Genomic DNA, 17373 nt, shown 5'->3' on the forward strand with positions numbered 1-17373 from the left:
TCCCCCACCTCACATCATCCATAACCCTCTTGGGATCAATTCGCACCAATGAAAAACATCATTACACACACAGAGAGCTCACAGCAAAGAGCGATACTATAAATTTGGCTTCAAAGAAAGAAAGCGCTGGTCAAAGAGTTGCGGTATTGAATGGAGAGAATCTGGCTTCAAATCTATCTTTGCGCATTGCAGACCAAAAAGAGAATCAAAACTAGATTCTGACGATATTCAACACATGTGCACGCACACACAGAAACACACACAGGTTTGTATTAAAAACAGAATAAAGCTAAGGTGCTCTTGTATCTCCTCCACCCTCCCTGCTTCCAAACAGAGAAGACAACGGAGTCTCAGCAAAGTTTAACAGTAAGGTTTATTGAATGAACAACCATGCTGACTGAACACGTCCACGACCACATCACAAACCCAGATATCTTCACCGGGGCTGGGGTCCACTCATCACTACTTGAACATCACTTGGGGCTCGAAGTGAGTTGAAATTCAGTTCGTGAACTGCGCTTTCGACGATTTGACCTCAACTTCCAAATCACTTCCAAGACATGAGTGGGATGGAAATGCAACAGAGTGTGATTGAGCTCAAACTGTCTTGACTTCCCTCTAACCGTCAGCGTCCCCCCCTCCCTCCCTCCGCCCCAGTGTAGCAGAGGTGGTTAATTTCCGTCTAGACCATGACGAGTTCTCTTGTCTGTGACCTTTAGACTTGTGTTAGACAACCGTGCATTATGTCTAGTTATTAGCTCAGTGCGCTAACACAGTCCAGAAGTGCACAGGAGACACAGACTCAAGCAGACAGTCCTCACCTGTTGACATGAATGGCCATTGTGTGTATGTATGTATGTGTGTGTAGGCGTGTGTGGGCGTGCATCCTCTCCTCCACCTGCCCATTCTTTAAGTGTCCCAATTACCCATACCCTTTCATTGCGCCTCCCCTCCACCTTCACTGTAACTCTCCCTCTCTCTTATCACTTTCTACTCCTCCTCCTCATCTATCCATCACTCCGGATGACGTGAAACAGCGTGACGTTGTAGAGGACCTGGTGTCCGTTGTTCCAGGTGTACAGCGCTCTCTCCCTGGGGTTGTAGTCCATCATGCTGATGTGCGAATACTGGTTGTGGAAGGGGATGTCGGTGTACTCGTACGTGGAGGAGTTGGTGTGGTAGGCGAAGTGCACCTTGGCCCCGGCCAGGTGGGAGTTGGTGACGTAGAGAGTGCCGCAGATCATGAAGGCCTCCCCCGCGCTGCGCTTAGGAAACCCTGTGTCCCAACTGTGGAGCACTTCCAGTGAGCGAGGGTCCAGACGACTAACCTGGAGACAGAGAGGGAGGGGAGGTTTCCACGCAAACACACAGATGTTTGTGATGTTACAACATGGGCAGCGGTGTAGTGTAACAGTCGCAAATATGCCTACTATGCTTTTGGAACATTGTTTGGTTGCAGTAACAGATTAAGTCACTGGGTGGCGCTCCTTGTTTTTACTGGGACTGAGTTACAGCAACAGGTTGAGTACTACTCCCAGTCTATCTCCCGACGAGTAGCTTGTCTCTTCAGTAACGATTTGGTACGTGTTAAACTATATTAATCTACATGAATGTTGAGAGATTATAGTGCCGTAGAGACCAGGCATTGTATGATTGACAAGTATAGGTGAATAAAGTGGTACATGTGTGAAATCCCAATACTGACGTCGTCTGGCTCAGTCATGCTATCTTGGAGCAGCCTACTTCCCTAAAGCTAATGTAGACACGACCAAGCACGTTACAGTAGCATAGTGAGTATAGGGGACTGTCTTTTGACTGAAAGGTCCAAGTACCTCTAACTGCCTAACACTACGAGTAATGGAGCTTTAATTATTGTTCCCCGCAATGAAATTGGGGGAGGGACTATGGATGGGCCCCAGTCTTTTTTTTCTTTTTATTCCCCCTTACCGAATGCCTAAGGGGGGCGCTACAATGTTTGTTTACTTGTTTGTCCATGTGTCGCACAATATCTCAGACACCGCTGGTCAGACTTGGGGGCATGATGCATCTCACCACTGTGTTTCAGCATTTTCAAACACTAAATGGCCCAAGGGTGCTACTATTACAGGTCAAAACAAGGAGACATTTTAGTTCCTGATTGGCACAGACTGCATCATTCGTGGGGGACGATATGTTTTCTGTCAACTTGTTAACCCAAACCTTAGCCCAAGATCTTAACCTTAAAATGGCCCATTTTCAAATGTGGTGATTTTCAAACATTCTCTCATTCTTTTCTTTTGTTCTCACAAGAACAAAATCGCAAGAACACATTCACACACACACAACACTTGGCAAAATTCACTTGACCACAAAATAGATAAAAATTAACAAGCAAATCCATGCACAAACACAAGCACGCACACATTTACTTGCCCTTCCCTCCCCCATGCCACATGCAGACGGTACCAGTATGTTTCCAGCATTTGGGATGGAGGTGTAAACCGCCCAGAGCCCCGTCTCATCAGCCATGAGGTCGATGTCAGACGACCCTCCCCAGCTGTAGGGGAAGGTGTTGTTGTAGCCTGCTCCGCTCAGGCTGCGCTGGAGAACCACTCTGCGAGAACGGAAATGGTACTGAACCTGGCAAGGCAAACACACACACACACACAGACCATATTATCATTCAAGTCAACTGAATACCAGAACGTTTCTGTAAACCAGTTGCGTACCAGCATGCTCCCATTCCAGCCAGGACCTTACCAGGATGTTGCTCTGGTGCTTGTTGTAGTAGAGGGAGCCGTTGTAAACCACGTGACCGGTTCCTGCCCAGGGGTGGGGCAACAGATGCTGCACAAAGTTTTGCCCCTTGGTGAAATCCCCCATGGTTCTGTACTCCAACACACGCCTCCCTTTATAGTAGCCGTCCATAGACCACACCTGGTGGAGGGAGGGAGGGAAAGAGAAGGTTAACTGGCCACCGTACACCTCTAAGCCAAAACAGGCTTTTGATTGGCTGCACTGGCTCTACACAAAACACCCGTCTAAACTTCTGTAAACATGTCCTTGTGTTTCTCTGCTCCCTGGATGGTTAGCCAGCCTAACGTTATTTGAGAGAACATCAAAAGGGAAAAACATTCTAACTTCAACAGATTGTGTGTGCCTTTTTTTTTATTATTATTTTGGCTGGTAAAAATAATTCTTGGCAGATCATTTTTTTTTAGTTTACTAGCCCTTGGCAGGTGAGCCAACAAGTTAATTTTGGAGACTGTATCTCAACACACCAACAGACACACCTGCACCCACAGTAAGCAGAAAGACAGAGGCCTATTGCACTGAAATCTTCACATCTAAATTACAATATGGGAAATCAGAACAGATTCTGTACAGTTTCAAGGTGCATTAGTGACAATGATGTATATTACATTACATTACAACATAACTTTTGTCCAAAGCAACTTACAATAAGTGCATTTTGTCAACAGTAGTCAAACCAATTGTATATCAGCTAAGCCTTAAATAGGAATAAGTAGCATTTGTAGAATAAGAGTTTTTTAAAAAATTTTTATTAAGAGTAGAAGGGGAAGAAGATCGTTTATATCAGTTCATCTGAATGTGATCTTAGGCTTCCTAGTTGATCAGATGCCTTAATCTCTACTATGGAGAATACAGCACATATTACGCATATTTATATAACACATATATACATATATAACATATTACCAGAGTATATGCTGATAGATAGATAGATAGATAGATAGATAGATAGATAGATAGATCACTTACATCATTTTATTGATTAGATACTGCTCAAAAAAGAACATGTTTTGTACAAAATATTTTTACCACACCGTGACAAAGGTTGATAGCGTAAGTATAGAGGAGTGAAGTGACTCACCCTATAACTGATTGACCTGAATGGAATAATTGTCTGATGAAAAGTAAAACCGGAAAATGTAAGAGTAATGAGAAGAGGTGTAAATATAGGCCAGCGAGCGAGGAGAGGAAAAGGGGGCGATGGTGAAAGAAAAAACCAAGACAGAGATAATGGGAGAGATAAACAGCCGGAGAAAGTAGATGATTGGGGGGGGGGGGGGGGGGAGACGTGGGAGGGGAGGAAAATTGAGAGGAGATGGGATGGGGGATTAATTATCCAAAGACGGAAGAGATGTGAAACAGATGAAACGAAAGGAAGGGGTAGAAAGGGAAAGGGATGGGCAGAGAGAGCATTCTTGGTGTAAAAGATGCTCGTTATTCCCTCTGCAAACAGAGAAAAGTACAGAGGGCAGAAAAGAAGAAATAGATGAAAAAGGGATGTATGGATAAAAAGAGGGAGAGAGATGACAAGGGGGATGACTTGAAAAGTTTTTCTTGATGGGTTAATAATCTCTCCTGTGGCGACAGCAATGCTTTAAAATACGATATAGTTTGTTTGTAGCAGCGATATAAAACATATATTGAGGATTTTACATTGAATGGGAGACATTCAGACAAAGGTAACTGATTACAATGATTGTGAGAGCTTTAAATAACACACAATCAAACTGTGTTTAATCAACACACAGGTTTAAGACAAATGAGACAGACTGATTGCCCTCTTCTCTCCCTCCTTCCGGTCCTAAAGTACTTTCATCTTCTTCACTTCCAACCTAAATTCTTCCGTTCCCTCTATTGTAATTACAATATCCTAATAAACTGTGTTTCAAAAGAACATGATTCCCTTTGTTTTCTGACAGCTGTAATCCTCCCGTATTTGAATGCACCACTTGCTTTACACAAACAGGCTCCCAAACTCTGATTATAAAACAAATGGTGCATGCAGGGGAGCGAGCGGGGAGTTTTTCTCTTCCATTATCTCTCGCTTGCACTTTAGTTTTAGAGATTGTCGCGCCGCCTCTTCCTCTTCCTCCCGACCTGGCCACCTCCCAAACGCCCTTAATGTCTCCCCTGACCTGTCCTGTCCTCGCTGCCTTCCTCTCCACCTCCCCTCTCCTCCCTTTCTCTCACTTTTCTTTTTAATCGCCTCCCTTGCTCCTTTTATCCCATCGTGCTTGTCTGCCCCGTCTGTTGTCCTTTTGATCTACCTTCTCCCGCTACTCCCCTATTCTCTCTGTTTTTTTTCTTTTTCCTCTTCCCCTACCCCCTCTTTCACATCCCTGTCTCTGTCCCCCCCCCGTCATCCCTGTACCTTTCTGTTTTCTCTATTCTCTTCACCAACAAGACCCATTCTCTCTCTCTCTCTCTCTCTCTCTCTCTCTCTCTCTCCCTCACTATCGGCACAGACATCTTGACAGTTCAGGGGATATCCACACCTCAGCAGCTGTTCCCAAATTCAGCGACAGGTGTGTGTATGCGTGTGCATGAGTGTGTGAAAATATAGTGCGTGCGTGCACACACACACACACACACACACACACACACACCTACACACACACACACACACACACACACACACACACACACACTGATGAGCTAATGAAGAATTCATAAATGCCAAACTGGGACCCTGCGCTGACACTGTAGTCATGGATACCAAAGGATATATGAGAGTGACTCGACTGCGTGTGTGTGTGAGTGTGCATGTGTGTGTGTGTGTGTGTGTGTGTGTTTACAAGTGTATGTGTGGTATTAGGTATCTAGAGAGCTTTAGCTGATAAGACCCAAATCATCCAGGCTGGAAATTTGTGAGCTTGGAATTATAAGGTTCTACCTGATTTTTTCATCAAAATTGAGTTATCCACATACTGTATATTTATGCTTGTGTTGTGTTTTTTTTTTTTTAAAAGAACCTTTTCTGGTTAAATATTTAAAGGATAGAAAGTGCATAACAGTTTTGCCAGCTGGCATGTCACATCTTTGATGCGTAATATCTCAGAAATGCACTCAGATAAAACCATATAATCCAAAGCTCACAAATGATCAGGGGCCTCCACAGAGAAAAAGAGTCTGTACACACATATATACAGTATGAAAGGAACAGAGACAGAAATAGAGATGGCAAGGCGGCACAGAAAGAGCTTCCTATCCAATGCAGAGAGCGACAGACAGAGAGAGAGAGACGGATAGAGAGATGTGAACAGGGACAGAGGCTGAGAGAGAGAAGAGAGAGAGTGCCAATAATTCAGAAACGCTCCAACAGCTCCCCAATAAAAGAGCTCCCACCCATAACCCGGTTACTGTAACAACAGTTGCACGAGTAACTCCGTAACAGGAGGCAATAACTGGGATACTGTTGCTGTATATAGCTCCCTCTCGTCACCAGGGAGACGCTCTAATAGGGAACAGGCAAGGGTCACCATGGCGATATAAATCACACCTGGCAACTGGGAGACAGTCGCCTTGACAACAAGCTTAATATGCGCTCCCCAGAGAGAGAGAGAGAGAGAGAGAGAGAGAGAGAGAGAGAGAGAGAGAGAGAGAGAGTGTGTGTGTGTGTGTGTGGAGGGGGTGATGCGTGTGGAGAAAGCAGAGACAGAGTGCACATAGGAGTCAAGAGGGAAGTAAGGCAGAAAGAGACAGAAAAAACAGATTAAGAAAAATGTAGAGCCTAGCTACCTTGTGACCACACTCACAACACCTGCCACACCTGCCACACACAGACACACACAGACACACACACACACAGTACACCTACCCTGCTGTCGGAGCTGGGAATCATGGCGTCGGTCATCCAGGAGCCAAAGCGGGACCCCGAGGCTCTCACGGTGATGGGACTGCTAACCCCAGTCAGACGACCACAGCCTGTTTATAAATGATAAACACATTGTGTTAAATCTGCCATGAAGATGTTGGGTGGGAGGTAATCCAAATGAAAAAAAACAAAAAACAGTGCATTTTAAGAGTACAAAATTTTGCGGAATGAGCACGGTGTCTTAAAATGCAAATATGTGCTCCATGCATGAAAAGTGAGAGAAATACATTTCTCCACCATGAAAGGATTACATGGAAGAAACACCACCAGAAACAGGCAGTTTGATACTGGAATAGTTGGTGGGAAGTGAGGTGGAGGAGGCTGGGTGGTGGATGAACAGATACACCCAGGTTAAGAAGTTTTCTACTGTGAGTGAAGTTTTTATTTTTAGTGAAAGTTTTTCTTTTTCAACCAAAACAAAAACCCTTGCCTGAACCTTAACCTTTTGTTTTGTTTTTGTTGCTTAATCTTATAGCCAAAGTTTTAGTTTCACTTTACTAAATTTAACCGTTAGCTAACTGTTTCGTGACAGGAGAAAATGGCGTGTCCAATTTGTTGTATTTGTCACATAATCCTTTTGTGGTGGAGGAATGTGTCTTCACATAATTTAACACATAATAGAACACGTAATCTGTGTTTCAGAGTTTATAATCATTTCACAAAATTTTATAAGACTGTGTTGCACTGATTATTTGAACTGAGTAATGTTTTTTTTTAATGTCTCCATTTTTGATAACTTTGCTTACTCCACTTTATTCCAATAATCAGAGTGTAATTGTGATAGACAAAGTATAAAGTAATGCTGTTACATGTAAGCCGTTACCATGTCGTCACAGCTGCTGCACGTACCCAGTTTGTTCATGCAGGCGTGCAGCCTGGTCTCCAGCAGTAAAACCCTCTGCTGCAGCTCCTCATAGTCGTACGCTCCTATCTCCTCCTGAATGGCTGTCAGAATGATGGACAGGTTGAGCAGCTCCAGCCGCAGGGTGGCCAGCGTCTGCAGGTCGGCCCGGTACTGCTCCACCACCGACAGGAGGGGCCGCAGCTGGGACATCTGCCCCTTCAGCTCCTACAGGTGGAGGGAAGACAGAGTAAAAGAGGGAGAGGCAGGGAGGGCAAGGTGGCTTAATGAGGTATAGGCAGAAAATGATAGAGTGAGGTAGAAAAATCAGCTCAAAGAGGAGAGAGGAAATTAACATTATTCCAATCTAAAAGGAGGTGGGAGGCCTTCATGGTGGAGGAGAGACTCGGGTAGAAAGGAGAGCAGAGAAAGGCCAAAGTTGAGTTTGATTAATTATATAGTGACAAGGGGAGAGAAGAAAAGCAGAGGCAATAAGGGAGGAAGAGGAGGAAGAGAGTAAAACATGAAAGGAAGAAAAAAAAAACAGAGGTTCAAGGTTGCAGACTAGGGAGTAGAGTTGGATATGGAAATGGAGGGCTTAAAAGAAGTGTCAAAGGGCGAAAAATAAGAAGGTGCAAAGAAAAGAGAGAAATGAAAAATGTTATCGTCTCCTCAGAACATCACACACACAAACACAAAAACACGCACAGCGCACAGGCTGGCAGTCAGTCAAACACTTTGCGTGGCTAATCCCTCCCCTGCTATCTCTTCTCCTTCATCTGTCTCTAATCTCTCACCCCCTGTTTCATTCCTTTATCTGCCCCCCTCTCTCTGCCTGCCCTTCACTTCCCCTCTCCCTTTATTTTGCTCATTCCTCCCATCCCCAGTGAAAAACTACAAAATGCAATGGGGCAAATCTCTTTATTTTTTTCTGTCTGTCTGTCTGTCTGACTGTCTGTCTGTCTCAATCTCTCTGTCTTCCCCTCTCCTCCATATCCCTTGTTCCCTCCCCCCTATGGGATAAAGATACTGTTTAGTTATTGATAAACTTAGTTGCACATCACATAAATATTCACTAGTTCTGCCTCTCAGAGCAAAGGGAGAAGCTTATGACTGAGAGAAGCCCCAAGGAGCAACACACACACACACACACACACACACACACATAAACTAACTGTATAAAAACTTTAAAACATCCCCCAAAGCCCATAATGTTGTTATGAAGATGCTCGGCGAAAGATGAAAGGCAGAAGGGATTTATGGGAAAAGGCAGTAATGTTCTCCTTTTTGGAGAAGGAGTAGGCCAGAACGTGTGTTTGTGTGTGTGTGTGTGTGTGTGTGTATGTGTGTGTGCCCCTTACATAGAAAATCTGGTGATCAGACCCATTCACACTGCCTACTGAAAGCCACCAACTGTATATTTAAGTTGGTGTTATTGGACTGATTCATACCCGGCAAACATTTTGATGTTGAATAGATGTTGATATACGCTGAAAACACGTGGAAATACAAAATGAAAAAATGAAAGTTGAGCCGACCTCCACATTCGGACCTAAATACCTTTCTGATACCAGTTCAAAACAGTTTCCAAGGCAGTTTTTATATACAGTTTCATCATAGCATATTGTGAAAATTTTGTCCTTGTTTGGGTTGACATTAAATTTGGCCACCTCCTGCATGATGCTGTCCACCAAATGCTGGATGGTATTGTTATTATTCATTGCAAATAATTGTAAATTCATTTAAAACAATAAAACAATAAATAAAGCCATGATTTAAGGCTGTCAGAATGAATTTCAATATTCAAATTTCAAGTCGAATATCAAAAAATCTATAATTTGAGTCCTGACCTGCCCATTGAATGCACCAAAAACATCAGATTTTTTTTTTTTTATTACAACCGATTGAACTGAACGCATCACTGGCTCCTCTTGCCTTGGATCCATACGCTCTCTTTCTCTGTTGCTCTGCGATACTCCTCTACTAGCCTGCTAGTTTGTTGTTAGCACACACATGCCTGCCAGAGGCATCATGACAGAAAACATCCAGCCTGACGAGGAGATTACTACTGCTAATTTAGGAAGCAGTGTTGGGAAGACATTTGGATTCCCCCCAGTAAAAGGCACGACTCACACACTGATTTATTCTTATCTGCTCTCGTGCAAATTTAAAATAAAACACCAACCCCGATCTTTCAAGAAACCCAATAAACACATGTTGTGAATTAACTCTGGATAAAATCACTATTGGTTTAGAATGTATTGTTGCCCTACTTTCATGTGTCAATATTATGTAAATTGTATTATTCATATTTGAACTTCAGTCAAACTTGTTTAATGTCAGTCAATTCATAGTGAAATGTATCTCTTTTTGGGGCAGTAGACAGCCATAGATTGAGTGCAGTGATGCTGCAGTTCCACTGGCACCTTCTGCACAGCGCTGTGTGACAGAAAAGGACATGAAGCCACCAAATTGACAGCTTCCAGACTTTTGCCCCCTTCATGAAAGATGCTCTCGTGTCTGGGTCCAGGCAGGAAACTTAAGCTTGGCATGCGTGAAATCGATGTTTTCACACCAAAGGTTATGTGTTCCCTAAAGCAACCGTCTCACTGTGTGTGTCTTGGTGTCTGTCTGTGTGTGTGTGTGTCTGTGTGTGTGTGTCTGTGTGTGTGTGTGTGTGTGTACCTGCAGGCCTTTAGCAGTCAGAGAGCGGGGGCTGCCAACGTAAGTGTGTATGCGTCCGTCCACTCCTCTCAGCAGCGGCTCAGAGTCTCTGACATACTGCAGGTCTCTGGATGTCCGCAGGTCCACCACCTCCATTGACTGACTCACATTCTGGACCTGGTCCGCACACACACACACACACACACACACACACACACACACACAGACAATAATGCACTCAGTTCATGAAATTTTACGGTGACGTTTGTACCTCCATTCCAGTTTTTTTTACATTAACAGAGAATGCATAATAGACTCCTGATGTTGTGAGCAATCACTACCAATGTGACGCTTTGCCAAAAACACTTAGCATTGGTTTTGGCTGTTGTGTGATGACTGCCACCTGTTATTTGCTTACCAACACCTGTTGTTTGTCTACCAAGATGGTGATGTAATGGAATATTGAACATTTCCACCAGCTTTGCCAATGACAATATGATGCAAAGTCCCCGTGATCACATTTCTCTTTGAAGGAACCTCTCATCAGATCAGTTTATCCACGAGAAGCTCACATACAAAACATTCACATGAGATTTGGGCATCTGTCAGGAGAAATTCATATCGCTATAAAGCTTCTAGAAACATTCCCACACTTGTTTTCCTTCACTACCCTGAATAGCCACAGCACACTTCAAATCTCTTTGATATCAAATGTAAAAATAAGTATGAATAAAATCCATTAGAACAATGACCCAGATATCCAGAAGTGATAAACAGTCTGACAAGTAATTATACGCAAACAAACAAACACACACCCAAGCACAACCCGCCCACATCTCCCGCTGCGACGCATGCTGATAAAGCCGGAGACGAGCAGGGACATCACAGCACAACACACTCACACACACTCACACACACACAGACAAACACATACACGCATACATACACACACGTGCACACACACACACAAATGTGCTCACACGTACGCACACACACACATACACACACAGCAGGATCAAGGTGTCACTTCCAGAGACACACTGAGTTAATTAAGATTCATAAATACAGAAGCCTCCCAACAGGAAGAGGGGAGAGAGAGAGAGAGAGAGAGAAGATGACTTATTTCTGATAATTCTTGTCTACCCACAAGCCCTTCTCTTTCTTTTTGTCAGGCAGGACATTGTATTACAAGCGGGCGAAAAGATTAACTTCATACAGATGCTGATGTTGTTGTTGGTGCCTTGTGCCTTGACTCTTCATTTTTAGAGAGAATACAGAATGTGTATCGGGAAAACTGTACTTAGCAGTGGGCTGATGGTTTTCAATAATTCAGCAACTTCTGTCATAAATCACTTCGCTTTCCCACTTTCTCTCCATCACTAAAACACATATGCATACATCCCGGTAAATGGAACGCATACATTGTGAGTAATGTGCCCACGCACTCAGATGCATCTGAGCCACACTCGGCAATATACAGCAAAGTTTTTCCACCCATCAGTCAATCTTTCCTTTGAGTTTAAACTCTTTTGGCATGTTGAATGACGGAGAGTCTGTAGAGGGTACAGCTACTGATGTATCAGGGATATATCTGTCAGTCAAGTCAATGAAACCTGTGTATGTCTATGTGTGTGTCTGCTTCTCTGTGTGTGTGTGTGTGTGTGTGTGTGCGTGCATGCGGCCGTGTGTTTCTGTAAGTGTCAAAACAAAGAGACAGTCCAGTGAATATTTCATTCCAGTACAGTGCCTTTCCCTGTGCTGCATTGCAATGCTGACCAGTGAAACATGCATGAACGCGCGCACACACATACACACACGCACACACACACACAGGCACACACACGCACACACGTGCACACACACACCTGTTCAGTCAGCAGGCGTAGTTGTCGGCTCCGAGGGTCTCGTTTGCAGAGGTTTTGTGCCGGGGCAACGACTGTGCACACACACCTGCCGTCTGGATCTGAGGCGGTGCTGTACACCTGCCAGCCCTCCTCTGACCCGGGGTACAGACCCTGCAGGACAAAACACCGCATTACATCATTACTACAAGCATGCAATTACTGTATATAATATCAACTGTGCATTCCCTGGCTGAGGAAGTCTGTAAAGTAAAATCCATGTGTATCTTTTTCCCTCTTTTATTTTCAGAGGATTTCAAGGTGAGGAAATGTATTCAGTCAGTTGGATTTCTATGATGATTTACGTTGAATTTCAATTCCACTTCCTTATATTCAGTTCAGATTTGAGTTTGACATTCTACTTTATTTACAATTTACCTTCAAACACAATTTTTATTTAAATCAATTTGCAGTTGCTTCAACAACTGCAATGGTTTAACCCCCTTTGACTTCTTAGATACCTTCTTGTGGTACATTATATTTCAGAATGCATTCATTTAAAATATCTAGTGTGAGATCAATGCATATTACATTATTGTGTATTCTATCAAAGAGGAAAGGACATTCTGAAAAATAACTAGAAGGTAAAGTTAAATTAGCAAAAACAATTTCATTCTGACAATTGTGTAACACTTTGCTCCATCTCATTAAATGTTATTCTGAGGCTGTAGTCAGGAGGTTGGAACAATATTTTCCTTTCAAAGTGTTTCTAATTTTGTGTTTTGCTGATAAATGTGATATCAGGTCCCATCATTACATCTCAATGGGGTTCAGGGACTGTTGCACACTGTGGTTTAAGTAGTTCATTTATGGATGGCATTCAAGAAAACACAGAGGTTGCATGCTCCTTGCACTTTCCCTCATTTAATTGTGCTATGGAAATCAATGTGTAAATTGGACATTTCTCAGCTGAGGCAAAAGCAGCTGTGACATCTCCCACATGTCTGTGTCCAGGAAAGCTAGCAGCATAATTGAGCTCCCACCCTCTGCATTCACAGCCTGAGCTGCTGTCATCTGGCAAAAGTCACCGGGTCCCAAGAGCTAGCAGGAATCTGTACAAAAATGATTTACACCATACTCAGAGTCCATACTAATGCTCAGTGCTCAGGATGAGCGACTAATGTGCAGCCTGTGATGTGAGGATACTGCTGCTGCTGCCATTTCATTTACAGTGTTGTATGTTTTCCATTATGGTGGAAATCAGAGTCAGTCTATTCTAATCAAATAATATAACGTTATAATGTTAAATGTTTTTGTTGTGCTTGATATTCAGCCTAAATGTGACAAAACTTTTTTTTTTTATGTTTATTCTTAAATAGATTTTTCTGTTATTTGAATTGTATACCTTGACAGTTCTGTTTCTTTCCACATTAATATTTGAGACAAAAAAATCCCAAAATAAACACATTTTGAAATCCCTTTATACCACAAGAAAATATGCAAATACTTTTTGAATGACTGTATATAGATATGCAATGAAAATGCTGAGGTAGTTTTCAAGCTTTTCAGGGCTGCAGCACACAGCAAGGCACAGAAATCCACCACAGTAAGTTATTGTTTCAAAATGCCACCCGAGTTGTTATATAATCATACATGTAGGAGAAGAACATTTATCTATTTTTTGGTTATTTGGAGCCTCATTAGCTAGTACTGAGGTGACAGTGATTGTTCCTTGGGGTCCAAAATGCAAATAAATGTTGGACTCAAGTCACGATGCATTAACTTAGAGAACATGTGTGATCATGAGCCCATTTAGGTGAGATTTAATCAGGTTTTTTGTGTGACCTAAATTTCTGTAACACGTGAAAATAATCTAAAGGCACATCTGAGCCCAATTCAAGACACTCCAGTGTGTCACAGCACTCTGGTTGGGAAGCGCTGGTAGACGAGCTGCCCTACAAACCCTGAAAAAGGATAAAGACAGAGGAGGAGAGGAGAGAGGAAGAGAGAGGAAGAGAGGGGAAGAAAAAAGGAAGACAGGGCTTGGAGGGACTGATGGAAAAACACTTATAAATCAATCCACTAGGTTTGGTATGGTAACCTTGAAGCCCCGTTTACAGCGTGATGGTGATGGCAGCTGGGAGAGCAAAAGGGGAGAGCATGGACTGGGTGACAAGACAAAGAAAATAGATAATTCAGTTCAGCATCATTTGTGCCTGCTGCTCACTGTAAATACAGAGAGGAAGACATACGGCACCCAAGGGCTCATTTCCCACCAGGGAAAATGATAAAGATCTACTCAGGCAGCTCAGCTCATTCTGCTCAGGGTAAATACAGAGAACACAGTGCTAACAGATCTGGAGTGAAAACGTGGGCTGGAAGTAGATGACGAGGTTTCATAATTCCTGCAAGAATGTCATTCAACAATTGATTAGTCGCTGGTCAGTGACACTGGACAATCTAAAGCATACAATACATAAAACAGCCTAAGGCTTATTTTACACACAGAAAATAATAAAAAATCTCTATGTACTTATCCATCTTAACAATGGTTATATTCACGCATCAGCAAACCAATTTCCAGCAGCATAACAGCTTTACATTTCAGTGATTTTTTTTTATTATCTGTCACTCACTCTCCATCGTCTCTTTAATTAGCAACACTGCACCTCTTACACCTTCTCCATCTGTTCTCCACCAATTCCTGTGTGAGTGAGTGTGTGTGTGTGTGTGTGTGTGTGTGTGTCTTTGGCTGTGTGTAGGCGTTTACTTGCGTGAGACAGCATGCACTTGCTGAACTTGCAAAGTACCACTACATAGCAGCTGTGGGGTGCTTCTTGAGCCAAAAAGCAAAATCAAGCAAAGCACAAGTGCGCATGCACACACACACACACACACACACACACACACACACACACACGCACACTTACACACACACACACACAGACACACACACACACACACACAGACACACACAGACACACACATACACACAGAGTTAAGAAACCTGTGTGTGCAGTGGTCCAGCATCTACATGTCTGGGGTTGCCAGGGTGTTGCTAGGGCAACAAATCGCTGGCTGTCCCATGGGTGAGTCAGCCTTCCCCAGGAGAAATATCACCACACTATGTCTGACAGAGAGCAATCTCATTACCCCTGTGAGGGTGTGTGTGTGTGTGTGTTTGAGGGTATGTGCAGCAGTGCGTACATACTGTACATGTGTACTCTATGACTCACGTTAACAGAAAAGGGTTGTATTTATTTTTTATTTATTCTACACATCTGGAACATCCTGTCCTCATTTTGTTTTATTCTATATATATTTCTCTAGACATATTTTTCTTTGTTTGTTGTTTTATACGTTCGTCTCTTTTCTGCACCAACACACACATCAAATATCTGCTGCATGTAAATGTACCTGATGTGTTGATTCCTACATTTGATTCCTCTCCTTTCCCCTAATGATATATACAGTACGCTCCTCTGCGTCTGAGTTATTTTTCTCTGATACAAAACAAAGACATTATACAATTACACATACAGACGGTGGGTGTTTGTATGAACAAAATACTTGATAGCACCAAATTAAAACATATGATGGTACTTTTTAAAGGATAATAACTTCATCTCTTGGGTGACAAAATTATTTTTTTTGGACCGTTTTACTGACTGGCTCCTATAGATTTTAGAGATACTGAAAAATGAAATTTAGGTAACAAAAGAATTCCAAAACAGATAATATTTTGGAAAGAAGTCTTCATATGTTTATATATATATATGTGTGTGTGTGTGTATACATACACTGACGATCCTCTCATGTGTTCCCTCAGGGGAAACGACGGTTCCATTGAGCCCGACCAGCGAGGGGAGAGTCTGGGACATCCAGTTAGTCACCATAGCCATGGTGCTGAGCACCGCACCGATCTTTAACATGGGGACACTCATCCTGACGCACACACATTCACACACACCACACACACACACACAAGAAGCAACACTCACCGGCTCTCACACACTGTCCAAACTGTTGAAAGTAGTCATGCTATAAACTGCAGGTGCACACGTTTAAACATTATGACACATGTAAACGTTGTGTACACACTCAACAGTTTCAGATCGCACACTCACACACACTGAGTCCAAAAAGAATCCAAATTCAGTGTTTCCTACAGCTCAGTCCAGACTGGGATAAAACCACAGCGGGGTTGTCCCACTGCTGGGGTCCTGGTCAGAGATGAAGTCTGCGCTCCTACACGACTCCCTGCCACAGTTTAGACAACATATCCTGGTGCACAGTCACTCCAGATGCATCCGTGTAAAGACGCATCAAGTCCAAACATCCAAACCCCGGCTAGGACTGTGTGAGATTTGTTCCTCGACACCTAGGGAGAGGAAGTCCTGCTGAGCTGTAGTCCATGTGCTCCTTCCTTCGCTCGGCAGTAAGACGCTGTGGCTGAGCCAGCGCTGCTCCCTCATTTATCCCCCAACCCCCCCCCCCCCCCCCCCCTCTCTCTCTCTCTCTCTGATCCACACACTCCTCCTCCATCTCGCTCTTACTCCTAGTCTTACCTGTCGCCTCTCATTTGCACTTTCTTATCTTTCCTTGTTCACAACACATTTGACCATGAGGGCATTTACATGTTGGGAAAAAAGAAAGACAGTGTGCTCAATGTGCTCAACTGAAAGGCCAAACACACTCCCTTAATAACAAGTGTTCATGAAATATAAAGTCAGATAATACACCTCCACCCTCCATTTCATCATCTTTTCTCACTTCTCATCATCTTCTTTCTACCCATACTCATCTTATTTTCTCCTTCTTCCCTTCTCATTATTTTTCTTTCCTCTAAATTCTCCATTCCAGACAATTCTTTCCTTTGCCTCCTCCATTTCCCCTCCTTTCTATCTATTCATATATCTCATATATGTAAGTAATATATGTAAGTGCCTATAAAACCACAATACTCTGGATTGCCCTGTCTTTTGTGTGAGGATTTGTGTGTGCATTTGCATGTGTCTATTGCAAAATGATACAACACTGCCACCATGTGGCCAGCTGTGACTGCCACAATCAACTTCAGTCTGCTTGTCCTTTTTCACTGGAGTTATCAAGATGAGACACAAGCTGATGATCTGAGAAAGAAAGTGCAAGATGCCCAGAAGCTGCTTCATTTGATCTGTCTCTGCAGAATCTCCATGTTAGCAAAGAAAATCCCCAAAAAGTCCACATCGCTGCCTACCTTTCAAGAAATCCACTGCTATTTATAATTTTCTAAGTGGACTTAAAAAAGAAGCGCTGACGTCTTCAGTGAGATGTGCGCTGTCTGCTGGATTAATACCTAATGTGTGAGAGCACTTCCA

The 17373-nt window shown here is 43.1% G+C and overlaps 1 protein-coding gene across 1 annotated transcript; it reads right to left on the bottom strand.

The window, feature by feature from the left end:
* Positions 1-355: 355 nt before the first annotated feature.
* On the bottom strand, positions 356-16195 carry LOC139919567 (noelin-2-like). The gene is made up of 9 exons (XM_071909350.2): positions 16141-16195; positions 15820-15958; positions 12038-12187; positions 10194-10349; positions 7517-7736; positions 6611-6717; positions 2740-2916; positions 2446-2619; positions 356-1328 (listed from the first exon to the last, which is right to left on the bottom strand). The coding sequence occupies exons 2-9, from the start codon at positions 15955-15957 to the stop codon at positions 1008-1010; spliced, it is 1443 nt and encodes a 480-aa protein (XP_071765451.1). The 5' UTR covers position 15958; positions 16141-16195; the 3' UTR covers positions 356-1007.
* Positions 16196-17373: the final 1178 nt, after the last annotated feature.

This window comes from Centroberyx gerrardi, chromosome 3, assembly GCF_048128805.1.
Source record: "Centroberyx gerrardi isolate f3 chromosome 3, fCenGer3.hap1.cur.20231027, whole genome shotgun sequence".
NCBI classification, from domain to species: Eukaryota; Metazoa; Chordata; class Actinopteri; order Beryciformes; family Berycidae; genus Centroberyx; species Centroberyx gerrardi.